The sequence below is a fragment of the Chiloscyllium plagiosum genome, unplaced genomic scaffold (genome assembly GCF_037043375.1).
Source record: "Chiloscyllium plagiosum isolate Xiang-an unplaced genomic scaffold, Cpla_swu_hap1 HiC_scaffold_50, whole genome shotgun sequence".
Lineage (NCBI taxonomy): Eukaryota > Metazoa > Chordata > Chondrichthyes > Orectolobiformes > Hemiscylliidae > Chiloscyllium > Chiloscyllium plagiosum.
Window position 1 is genome coordinate 55,210,527 of NW_028270188.1, and position 13,626 is coordinate 55,224,152.

General features: G+C 51.6%; 1 protein-coding gene across 1 annotated transcript in view; it reads right to left on the reverse strand.

Moving 5' to 3' along the window:
* The window catches only part of LOC122546456 (nuclear receptor ROR-alpha A-like), a 38,584-nt gene extending 30,180 nt beyond the window's left edge, over positions 1–8,404 (reverse strand). The window contains exon 1 of the mRNA XM_087985145.1: positions 8,309–8,404. Within this exon, the coding sequence (XP_087841271.1) occupies positions 8,309–8,315 (7 nt within the window). The 5' untranslated portion in view covers positions 8,316–8,404. The remainder of the gene's footprint in view (positions 1–8,308) is intronic.
* Between the last annotated feature and the right edge of the window lie 5,222 nt (positions 8,405–13,626).

The following is a 13,626-nucleotide window of genomic DNA, read 5'->3' on the forward strand; positions in this document are numbered from 1 at the left end:
ATTTATTGACAGGGGTCTTTCTCTCACACGCACCCCCCACACACACTGACTCTCACTGGGGTACAGTCCCACACACACAAATTGACTCTCACTGGGGTACAGTCCCACACACACACACTGACTCTCACTGGGATACAGTATCACAAACACACTGGCTCTCACTAGGGTACAGTCCCACACACATGCACACTGACTCTCACTGGGGTACAGTCCCACACACACACTGACTCACACTGGGGGACAGTCTCACACACACACTGACTCTCACTGGGGTACAGTATCACAAACACACTGGCTCTCACTAGGGTACAGTCTCACACACACACACTGACTCTCACTGGGGTACAGTATCACAAACACACTGGCTCTCACTAGGGTACAGTCCCACACACATGCACACTGACTCTCACTGGGGTACAGTCCCACACACACACTGACTCACACTGGGGTACAGTCCCACACACACACTGACTCACACTGGGGGACAGTCTCACACACACACTGACTCTCACTAGGGTACAGTATCACAAACACACTGACTCTCACTGGGGTACAGTCCCACACACACACACTGACTCTCACTGGGGTACAGTCCCACATACACACTGACTCTCACTAGGGTACAGTATCACAAACACACTGACTCTCACTGGGGTACAGTCCCACACACACACACTGACTCTCACTGAGGTACAGTCCCACACACACACACACTGACTCTCACTGGGGTACAGTATCACAAACACACTGACTCTCACTAGGGTACAATCCCACACAAACACACTGACTCTCATTAGGGTACAATCCCACACACACACACTGACTCTCACTAGGGTACAATCCCACACAAACACACTGACTCTCACTAGGGTACAATCCCACACACACACACTGACTCTCATTAGGGTACAATCCCACACACACACACTGACTCTCACTAGGGTACAATCCCACACAAACACACTGACTCTCACTAGGGTACAATCCCACACACACACACTGACTCTCACTAGGGTACAATCCCACACACACACACTGACTCTCACTGGGGTACAGTATCACAAACACACTGGCTCTCACTAGGGTACAGTATCACAAACACACTGACTCTCACTAGGGTACAATCCCACACACAAACACTGACTCTCACTGGGGTACAGTATCGCAAACACACTGGCTCTCACTAGGGTACAATCCCACACACACACACTGACTCTCACTGGGGTACAGTATCACAAACACACTGGCTCTCACTAGGGTACAGTATCACAAACACACTGACTCTCACTAGGGTACAATCCCACACACACACACTGACTCTCACTGGGGTACAGTATCGCAAACACACTGGCTCTCACTAGGGTACAATCCCACACACACACACTGACTCTCACTGGGGTACAGTATCACAAACACACTGGCTCTCACTAGGGTACAGTCCCACACACACACTGACTCTCACTGGGGTACAGTCCCACACACACACTGACTCTCACTGGGGTACAGTCCCACACACACACACACACTGACTCTCACCCGGGTCTCTCAGTGGGAGAGGGGGATAGGAGGAGGTTTACATATGGAGAAAGAGAGAGAGAGAGTCATTGTGACAGAAGGAAGGACAGAGTGAATGAGAGAGAAAGAGCTGAGAGAGAGAGAGGGGAGATGGGGAAAACATCAGGGGGGAGACAAATTCATGGACGACGGGAGGGAAATTGACAGAGCGAGGGAGTGACTGAGAAAGGGAAAGGGGGCAGACAGATGGAGGACAGGGACGGTAAAGGAATAAGGCAGAAACTGGAAAGAGAGAGAGAGAGGGAGAGAAACAGTACATGGGAGGGAGAGAGAGAAGGAGGGGCATGGATGGAAGGAGGGATGGAGCTGGAGAGAGATAAGGAAGGAATGAGAGAAGAGGGAGAGAGATAGGAGATGAAAACGAAATGGAAGCAGTCAGAGGGAGAGAGAGAGATGGAGGAAGCGAGAGAGAGAGGTGCGCAGGGTTCGGGGTGGAAGCGAGTTGTTGAGTGGAGGCTGCTTTCTGAAGGACTGCTTCGACTTCCGCCGTTTCACTGATTCTTGCTGCAATGCCTCGGTTTTTTGGTTAACACGTCTGACCCCGGAGGATGCCACGGAAGTCTCAGCTTCTCAGTAATTGTTCGAGAGGTGACCCACATAAACCAGACAGACAAGTGCTGACTACAGGCACCTAGTTCAGACAGCACCGTCCCCGGCAAGCAGAGCCGCGGAATATCACCCGGGGAAGAGAGGGCAGGTAAAGAGAGGGAGAGAAATGTAGAAAATAAGAGGGGGAGGGAGGACATTCAGCCCCTCGATACATCCAATACTATCCCGGCTGATCATCCAACTCAGTCCCCTTTCGGTCTCTATCCAACTCTTCCTTGAGAATCTCACCCCGACCGCTTCTGGTTAGAGTTTTAAAGGTTTCTATGAGGATTTCCCCCATCCCTTGTTCGTCTAAACTCCCAGTGAATATAAGCTTAATCGATCCATTCTCTCTCTGTGTGAAGGGGGTAAGCGAGAGAGGGACAGAGGTGTGCAACTTGACTGTAAGGTTCCACCTCCTGGGCATTTCCCCCCTCCCCCCTTCACCCCTCTCTCCCTCCCTTTCTCCCCTGCTTCTGTTCGTCTATGATTGGGAACCACACACACACACACAGATAACATATACAGACCTACACACACATAGGCAGACAGACAGACACACACACACACAAAGACAAACACACACACACAGATACATACATACATATGCATAGAGACATACACACACACATATGCAGACAGACACACACACACACAGATACATACACACACATGTAGGCAGATTGACACACAGATACACACACACACAGATACATACATATATACGCACACAGATACACACAGACAAACACACATATACACAGATACACACACACGTAGGCAGACAGACACACACAGGTATACACACACACACAGATACATACATACATAAGCACACAGATACACACAGACAAACACACATATACACAGATACACACACACGTAGGCAGACAGACACACACAGGTATACACACACACACACACGTAGGCAGACAGACAGACACACACACATACACACACAACCAGGAGACAGACACACACAGGTATATACACACACACACATACACACACGTAGGCTGACAGACACACACAGATATACACACATACACACACACACGTAGGCAGGCAGACACATACACACACAAACAGGAGACAGACACACACATAGGCAGACAGACACACACACACACATAGGCAGACAGACAGACACAGATACACACACTAGGCAGGCAGACACAATCACAAACACACACACACGCACATACATGTATCTACCCACAGGTACACGCAGATATAGACAAACACACACAGGCTCAAACAGGCAGATAGACACACATATACATACTGACACACACAGGCAAAGAGACACATACACACACTGACACAAACAGGTGGACAGACACACATAATGATATAAACACATACTGACACACATATCCACACACTGACAAGACACACCAAGGCACATTTGCAGACACATATACACACATAGAGAAGGTCACACACAGACTAAAACAGGCATACACACACACAGTGAAAATCACACACAGACTAAAACAAGGCAGGCAGATACATATACACACACACACACACACACACAGTGCTGATCTACACCCAAGTTGACAAAGTGACTTAGCGAGAGGTGCCTGTAACATCACAAAATAACAGCCACTTCTCCACCACCTCACACAGGGCTCTCAGATGCCAGTTACCCACCCAGTGCCAGCTGGGAGGATCTTGTGGGCCCATGAGGAGGGCAGTTTGGGAATTCCAACCGCCCCCCCCTCCAACCCCAATCTGACCGGTCAGGGGTCGTTCAGATGATAGGTCGGGGATTCAGTGACTGTGTACATCCAGGTGAAAGGTCAGGGTCAACAACCACATACCCACTATTCTCTCGCCCCATTTCATCCCATCTTCCCATTTCCCTCCCCCTCCTGCTTTGTCTCTCTCTCTCTCTCTCACACACACGCACACACGCTGCACCATCTCCCACCCCTTTCTGTTTCTTATTCCCCATCCCCTCCCTTTCTCTCCCACCCCCCACTGTCTCTTTAACTCTACTCCCATCTTCCTCTGTGTCTGCCTCCATCCTCTCTCTCTCTCTCTCTCTCTGTATCCTCCCACCCCCACTAACTACCCTCTGTCTTGATCATACCATTTCCCTCCTTCTCTCTCTCTCTCTCTCCAGCCCAGGCCATCTCCCCTTCACCCTCTCCTGCTGTCTCTCCACATCCACCCCTCCCCATCTTCCTCTATCTATCTCCATAACCCCCTCACACTCTCTTACCCGTTCCCCTCTCTCGCTCCCCCATTTCTCTCTGTCTCCCCCAATTCCCTCTCTCTCTCTTCCCCAACTTCTTCTATCAACTCCCCATCTCCCCCCCTCTCTCTCTCTCTCTCTCTCCCCTCATCTCTCCCCATCTCTCTCAGTTCTCCCCATCTCCCCCCTCTCTCCCCTCATCTCCCCCCCATCTCCCCCTCTCTCTCTCTCTCCCCTCATCTCTTCCGCACCTCTCTCAGTTCCCCCCATCTCCCTCTCTCTATCTCTCCCCCCCTTTCTCCTCATCCTCCTCTCTGTTCCCCATATTCCTCTCTCTCCCTCTCACACACACACACACACTCTCACCATCTCTCTCTCTCCCTACATCCCACTTTATCCATCTCCCTCTCTCCCGCCTCTGTCTCCCTCATTCCTCTGTTCTCCCCCCGTTCGCATCTTCCCATCCCACCAATTCTGTCCTCTATTTTCCATGCCCATTTCTCTGTCTCTCTCTCCCCTATCAGCCTCTGTTTTCCACCTCTCCCCAAGCCCACACAGTCTCTCCCCCTTCTCTCTCTCTGCTTCTCTCCCCTCTCCCTCTCCCAGAGGTTAACAGGTCTGACTACAGAGCTCTACATTCAATGTCATAGAGTCATCCAGCACGGAAACAGACCCTTCGGTCCAACTCGTCCGTGCTGTACACAATCCCAGACAAAACTAATCCCACCTGCCTGCTCCTGGCCCATATCCCTCCAAACCTATTTCCTATTCATCTACTTATCCAAATGCCCCTCGTGATTTTATAGACCTCGGTAAGGTCTCCTACACTCCCAGTGAAAAAAACTCCCATTCTATTTTGGCCTTTCTTTATAACTCAAGCCTTCCATCCTGGTAAATCTCTCCTGAACCCTCTCCAGTCCTTCCTGTAACAGGACGATGAGAGCTGGACACAGTACTCCAGACGAAGCCTCACCAAGGTCCTGTACAACCCCAAGATGACGTCCCCAACTCCTGTACTCAAAGATCTGAGCGAGAAAGGCAAGCGTGCTAAACGCCTTCTTAACCACCTTGTCTATCTGTGACGCAAACTTCAAAGAATTATGTCCCTGAACCCCTCGGTCTCTCTGTTTGATAACACTACCTAGGGCCCTATCATTAATTGTATAAGTCATGCCCCTGTTTGTCTTACTAAAGTATAAACTCTCATATTTATCCAAATTGAACTCCATCGACCACTCCTCAGCCCTTTGACCCAGTTGATTGAGATCCCTTCGTAATCTTCAGTAATCTTCTTCACTGTCCCCAGTACCAGAAATTTTGGCGTCAGCTACAATCCTACCAACCACCTCACCCACCCCACCTCAAGAACAAACTGCGTTTATATAGCACCTTTAACACAGTAGAATATCCCTCGCAAGAGCGATTTATCAGACAACAGAGAAACAACGGCAGACAGGATTGGGGAGCAGATTTGAGACTTTAGGCCGAGTGAATAATATGGAAATTCTTTCAGTCCAGCCTTCCACAGTCGAACAGCCTACTTTTTATTTCTCCCTCCCTCCCTCCCTCTCTCTCTCGGGAATCAGTCCAGATCTGCCCATGGGCATCGGTAAGGCAATAGATGGAAAAAGCAATGCAGGCCCATTGGTTGCTAAGCAACAGACCAGGCCTACTGAAGCCTCAGCTTTGAGTATTACTTCAGGAGAGGACAACAGCGCTGGGATCCAGGTGGGGGTGGTGGCGGGAGCTTCCTGTTAGTCCCTGCTCCTCTCACCCACTGTCTCTCTGCTTTTCTCTCTCCCTCTCTCTGTCCCTCACTCTTTCTGTCTCTCACTGCCCCCCACTCCATCTGGCTCTCTCTCTCTCTCTGTCACCCCTCTCTCTGTCCTCCACTCTCTCTGTCTCTCTCTCTCTCTGTCCCTCACTTTCACTGTCCCTCTCTCTCATTCCCTCTCTCTCTGTCCCTCACACTCTCTGGCCCCTTAGCTATTTCTCTCTGTGCCCCCCTCTCTCTCTGTCCCTCTCCCTCTGTCTCTCTTTCACTCTCCCTCTCTCTCTCTTTGTCCCCCACGCTCTCTGTCCCCCACGCTCTCTCTGTCCGAATCGCTCTCTCTCTCTCCCTCTCTCTCTCCCTCTCCCTCTCTCTCTCTGTGTCTCTTGCTATCCCTCTCTCTCTCTCTCTGTATGTCTCTCTCTCTGTCCCCTCTATCTCAGTCCACCATTCTCTCCGACTCTCTCTCTGTTGTCTGTCTGTCCCTCTCTCTGTCTCTCTCTCTGTCCCCACTCTCTCTGTTTCCCCCTCTCTCTCTCTGTCCCCCATCTCTACTCCTCTCTCTATCGAACTCCTCCCTCTTCTCCCCTGAGCCACTTTGTCCCTCTCTATCTCTCTCTCCCCCCCAACTTTCTGTCTTCCTTCCTCTCTCCCTCTCTCCCGTTTCTCTCCCCCTCTCTCTCTCTCTCTCTCACCCCTTTCTCCTCCCATCCCTCGTAGAGTCGTCCAGCCGTATGACTTGAAAACAGACCCTTCGGCCCATCCACCCCTTGCTGATCATAATCCCCAAACTCAACTTGTCCCACCTGCCTGCTCCTGGCCCATATCCCTCCAAACCTTTCCCGTTCGTGAACTTATCGAAATGTTTTTTAAATGTTATAACCGTGCCCACATCCACCACTTCCTCTGGAAGGTCATTTCACACACGACCCACCCTCTGTGTAAAAATGTAATTATTAAAATCTTTCTCCTCTCACCCTAAAAATTGAAATCACCTCCACTGCGGAAAATCCGCCAGCTATTGACTGTAGCCATGTAACTCATGATTTTATAAATGTCTATAATCTCAACCTCCTTTACTCCAGTGAAATAAAGTTACGGCCTCTCCTTATAACTCAAAACCCTCCATCCCTGGCCTTGTATTCCTCCATTTCTTCTCTGTACCGAACAGGAGAGAAGAGAGATAGAACAGAGAGGCAGAGAGGCAGAGAGAGAGTCTATTTACAAATCTGTAACTGTCGCAAAAACTGCTTTTATAAACAGACTGGAGAATACAGAGAGAGAGACAGAGAGAGAGACAGAGAGAGAGACAGAGAGAGAGAGAGGGAGAGAGAGGGAGAGAGAGAGAGAGACAGAGAGAGAGAGAGAGAGAGGGAGGGAGTCAGATTAAACCATTTATCAATCACTAGTCCCTGGGAGAGAGGTTGTGGCACGGTGGCTCAGTGGTTAGCACTGCTGCCTCACAGCGCCAGGGACCTGGGTTCGATTCCCACCTCAGGCGACTGTCTGCGTGGAGTTTGCACGTTCTCCTCCGTGTCTGCGTGGATTTGCTCCGGTTTCCTCCCACACTCCAAAGATATGCAGGTTAGGGTGGATTGGCTGTGGGAAATGCAGGGTTACAGGGATAGGGTGGGTTAGATGCTGTTCGGAGGATCAGTATGAACGTGATAGGTCAAATGGCCTGCTTCTGTAATTCCATGAATTCTTGTCTCTCCTGCTGTTTTAGACGTGAGGAGAGAGATAGATAGATAGATAGATAGAGACAGAGACAGATAGAGAGAGACAGAGACAGATAGAGTAAGAGAGAGATGGGGAGAAGCTGGTGTATTCTGAGACCAATAAGTGAAAGCCTGTGAACTGGGGGATGTTCAAAGGGAAGGAGGAATAATTGTGGGGAATGAGGGAGGTCACCAGAGAAGTGGGAGGGTAGGAACAGGTTTGGAGGGATGAGGAGGACAATGGGTTTGTTGATGGAGAAAGTTGTTGGGATTTGAGAAACTGGCAGGTTCACCAGGAACTTTCAAAAGGAAGAGGGAATATTTAAAAAAGGAATTAGCAAAGGGGTCTTTGGGGAGCGTGAGCGTGCGGATTGGAGGGGAGTTTTACAGAAGGGCTGACACGGCGAGATGGGCCGAGTGGGCTTACCGAGTGGGAAACAGCTGCTCACTTACCTCTCATTGCAGCGCTGCCTGTGGCCTCTCTGTACCACCTGCTAACTGCCGAGGGGTTAGGCTGTCAGAGCGAGAGGGAGCACGCTGCAGCAGGATCTCTCTCTCTCTCTCTGTCTCCCACCACCTGGGAGCTCTCACTCACTGCTCTCTACAATGGGCTGAGTCTGCTCAAACTCAACTCCTCCTCCCCCACTGTGTCTTTTCACCCTCCCTCTCTTGTCTCCCCACCCTCTTCCTCTTGCCCATGCTCTCTTTCCCCTCTGATTCTGTGTCTTCTCTTTTTCACCCAAATCCCTCCATCTGTCTCACTGACCTCCGCCTCTCTCTCTCTCCTTTCTGCCTCTCACTCTCCCTGACTCCATCTCTCTCTCTCTCCTTCCTGCCTCTCTCTCTCCCTGACTCCATCTCTCTCTCTCTTCCTGTCTCTCACTCTCCCTGACTCCATCTCTCTCTCTCTCCCTCCTTCCTGCCTCTCACTCTCCCTGACTCCATCTCTCTCACTCCCTCCTTCCTGCCTCTCACTCTCCCTGACTCCATCTTTCTCTCTCTCTCTCCTTCCTGCCTCTCACTCTCCCTGACTCCATCTCTCTCTCTCTCTGTCCTTCCTGCCTCTCACTCTCCCTGACTCCATCTCTCTCTCTCCTTCCTGTCTCTCACTCTCCCTGACTCCATCTCTCTCTCTCTCCTTCCTGTCTCTCACTCTCCCTGACTCCATCTCTCTCTCTCTCCTTCCTGTCTCTCACTCTCCCTGGCTCCATCTCTCTCTCTCTCTCCTTCCTGCCTCTCACTCTCCCTGACTCCATCTCTCTCTCTCTCTCCTTCCTGTCTCTCACTCTCCCTGACTCCATCTCTCTCTCTCTGTCTCCTTCCTGTCTCTCACTCTCCCTGACTCCATCTCTCTCTCTCTCCTTCCTGCCTCTCACTCTCCCTGACTCCATCTCTCTCTCTCTCTCTCCTTCCTGCCTCTCACTCTCCCTGACTCCATCTCTCTCTCTCTCTCCTTCCTGCCTCTCACTCTCCCTGACTCCATCTCTCTCTCTCCTTCCTGTCTCTCACTCTCCCTGACTCCATCTCTCTCTCTCCTTCCTGCCTCTCACTCTCCCTGACTCCATCTCTCTCTCTCCTTCCTGTCTCTCACTCTCCCTGGCTCCATCTCTCTCTCTCCTTCCTGTCTCTCACTCTCCCTGACTCCATCTCTCTCTCTCTCTCCTTCCTGCCTCTCACTCTCCCTGACTCCATCTCTCTCTCTCTGTCTCCTTCCTGTCTCTCACTCTCCCTGACTCCATTTTTCTCTCTCTCTCTCTCTCTCTCCTTCCTGTCCCTCACTTTCCCTGACTCCATTTCTCTCTCTCTCTCCTTCCTGTCTCTCACTCTCCCTGACTCCATTTCTCTCTCTCTCTCTCTCTCCTTCCTGTCTCTCACTCTCCCTGACTCCATCTCTCTCTCTCTCTCCTTCCTGTCCCTCACTCTCCCTGACTCCATCTCTCTCTCTCTCTGTCCTTCCTGTCTCTCACTCTCCCTGACTCCATTTCTCTCTCTCTCTCCTTCCTGTCTCTCACTCTCCCTGACTCCATTTCTCTCTCTCTCTCTCTCCTTCCTGTCCCTCACTCTCCCTGACTCCATCTCTCTCTCTCTCTCCTTCCTGTCCCTCACTCTCCCTGACTCCATCTCTCTCTCTCTCTCTCTCTCCTTCCTGTCTCTCACTCTCCCTGACTCCATCTCTCTCTCTCTCCTTCCTGTCTCTCACTCTCCCTGACTCCATCTCTCTCTCTCCTTCCTGTCTCTCACTCTCCCTGACTCCATCTCTCTCTCTCTCTCTCTCCTTCCTGTCTCTCACTCTCCCTGACTCCATCTCTCTCTCTCTCTCTCTCCTTCCTGCCTCTCACTCTCCCTGACTCCATTTCTCTCTCTCTCTCTCCTTCCTGCCTCTCACTCTCCCTGACTCCATCTCTCTCTCTCTCTCTCCTTCCTGTCTCTCACTCTCCCTGGCTCCATCTCTCTCTCTCCTTCCTGTCTCTCACTCTCCCTGACTCCATCTCTCTCTCTCTCTCTCCTTCCTGCCTCTCACTCTCCCTGACTCCATCTCTCTCTCTCTGTCTCCTTCCTGTCTCTCACTCTCCCTGACTCCATTTTTCTCTCTCTCTCTCCTTCCTGTCCCTCACTTTCCCTGACTCCATTTCTCTCTCTCTCTCCTTCCTGTCTCTCACTCTCCCTGACTCCATTTCTCTCTCTCTCTCTCCTTCCTGTCCCTCACTCTCCCTGACTCCATCTCTCTCTCTCTCTGTCCTTCCTGTCTCTCACTCTCCCTGACTCCATTTCTCTCTCTCTTTCTCTCCTTCCTGTCTCTCACTCTCCCTGACTCCATCTCTCTCTCTCTCTCTCTCTCTCCTTCCTGTCTCTCACTCTCCCTGACTCCATCTCTCTCTCTCTCTCTCCTTCCTGCCTCTCACTCTCCCTGACTCCATCTCTCTCTCTCTCTCTCCTTCCTGCCTCTCACTCTCCCTGACTCCATCTCTCTCTCTCTCTCTCTCTCTCCTTCCTGTCCCTCACTCTCCCTGACTCCATCTCTCTCTCTCTCTGTCCTTCCTGTCTCTCACTCTCCCTGACTCCATTTCTCTCTCTCTTTCTCTCCTTCCTGCCTCTCACTCTCCCTGACTCCATCTCTCTCTCTCTCTCTCCTTCCTGCCTCTCACTCTCCCTGACTCCATCTCTCTCTCTCTCTCTCTCTCTGTCCTTCCTGTCTCTCACTCTCCCTGACTCCATTTCTCTCTCTCTTTCTCTCCTTCCTGTCTCTCACTCTCCCTGACTCCATCTCTCTCTCTCTCTCTCCTTCCTGTCTCTCACTCTCCCTGACTCCATCTCTCTCGCTCTCTCCCTCCTTCCTGCCTCTCACTCTCCCTGACTCCATCTCTCTCTCTCTCTCTCTCCTTCCTGCCTCTCACTCTCCCTGACTCCATCTCTCTCTCTCTCTCCTTCCTGTCTCTCACTCTGCCTGACTCCATCTCTCTCTCTCTCCTTCCTGTCTCTCACTCTCCCTGACTCCATCTCTCTCTCTCTCTCTCTCCTTCCTGCCTCTCACTCTCCCTGACTCCATCTCTCTCTCTCTCTCTCTCCCTCCTTCCTGTCTCTCACTCTCCCTGACTCCATCTCTCTCTCTCTCTCCTTCCTGCCTCTCACTCTCCCTGACTCCATCTCTCTCTCTCTCTCTCCTTCCTGTCTCTCACTCTCCCTGACTCCATCTCTCTCTCTCTCCTTCCTGTCTCTCACTCTCCCTGACTCCATCTCTCTCTCTCTCTCTCTCCTTCCTGCCTCTCACTCTCCCTGACTCCATCTCTCTCTCTCTCCTTCCTGTCTCTCACTCTCCCTGACTCCATCTCTCTCGCTCTCTCCCTCCTTCCTGCCTCTCACTCTCCCTGACTCCATCTCTCTCTCTCTCTCTCCTTCCTGCCTCTCACTCTCCCTGACTCCATCTCTCTCTCTCTCTCTCTCTCCTTTCTGTCTCTCACTCTCCCTGACTCCATCTCTCTCTCTCTCTCTCCCACTCCGTATCCCTCTCTGCATCTGTCTGTATCTCCCTCTCCTTCTCTCTTTTTCTGTCTCCTTCTCTCCTCTCTCTATCTGCGTCTCTCTCTCTCTCTCTTCTCTCCTCCTCTCTCTGTCTTCCTCTCTCTCTCTCTGCATCACTCTTTCTCTCCTCTCTTTCTCTCTGTGGCCCTCTCTCTCTCTCCCTTGTCTCTCTCTATTGTCTCTCTCTCTTTTGTCTCTCTCTTTCTCCTCTCCCTCTCTCTCTGTCACTCTCCCTCTGTCTTCCTCCCTCTCTCTCTCTGCATCTCTCTCTCCTCTCTTTCTCTGTGACCCTCTCTCTCCCTTGTCTCTGTCTGTCTGCCTGTATCTTTCTCTCTCTCTCTCTCTCTCTCACTTTCTCTCTCTCTCTCTCTATGGCCACCTCACGCGTACTTTTTCCCCTCTCTGTAAAACTGCTTTAGGCTGGCGAAACGGTGCCACACAAATGCAGTGCTCAATGCCCAGGAGGCTGGGGCATTGTCGCCTTCGCCCACCCTCATACCTCCCCCCCGCCTACCCCCTGCGATAATGGGGGGGGGGGGGGTAATGTGTGAGGAGGTGCTGAGGGTTAGAAGTGGGCAGACACACAGGTGGTAGCGTCCGCTTCTGTGCGCCTGGTGTGCGGAGGGGAGGGGGGGGCGTGGGTTGGCGGTGATGAGGATGGCAAGGGTCTCGAGCAGCTGTTTCCTGCCCAGCGCCCCTTCACCACCTGCACCCCTCTCCATACGCGGCGGGCTTTAGCAAGCAGCCACCACAGTGTGGGCTGATCGCTCAGGGAAGGGGGGGGGGGGGGTGTAGTTAGAAAGGAGCTCCACCCCACCACCCCCTCCAACAACTGCCCTCCCTCCTCCCAGTTTATCCCGCATCCCCCCCCCCCCGCATTCTCCATACCCTTCCCTCATTGTCCTCTCTCCTTCCCCACCTCAACCTCCCTCTCTCTCTCTCCCTCATTCTGTCTTCCTCACCCTTTCACACTCACTCTCTCTTGCCTCCCTCACTCTCTCCCTTTCTCTCTGATTCTCTATTCCTCTCTCTCTCTCTTTCCCCCTTTCTCTCTCTCTCTCTCCTACAACCTCTTTCTCTCTCTTTCCCTCTTTTTCTCTCTATTTCTCTCTCTCTCTCTCTGATTCTCTCCTACTCCCTCTCTTCGACTCGCTCTCTCTTTCCCTCTTTTTCTCTCTATTTCTCTCTCTGATTCTCTCCTACTCCCTCTCTTCGACTCTCTCTCTTTCCCTCTTTCTCTCTCTATTTCTCTCTCTCTGATTCTCTCCTACTCCCTCTCTCCGACTCTCTCTCTCTTTCCCTCTTTCTCTCTCTATTTCTCTCTCTCTCTGATTCTCTCCTACTCCCTCTCTCCGACTCTCTCTCTCTTTCCCTCTCTCTCTCTCTGATTCCCTCCTACTCCCTCTCCCTCATCCTCTTTCTTTCCCTCTTTTTCTCTCTAATTCTCTCTTTCTCTCTCTCTCTGATTCATTCTTTTTCCCTCTTTCTCTCTCACTCTCTAATTGTCTCTTCACTCCCTCACTCTAACTCCCTCTCTCTCCCTCTCTGATTCTCTCCCACTCCCTCTCTCTTCCTCACTCACTCCCTTTCTCTAATTCTCTCTTGCTCTCTGATTTTCTCCTCCCTCTCACTTTCTGCACTTTTTCCCTCCCTCGCTCCTTGGTTCCCTCACTCTCTCTCCCTCTTCCCTCCATCCTGCACCATCTTTCTCCACGTTTCCCCTCACCACTTTCTCCAACTCTTCCTGTCCC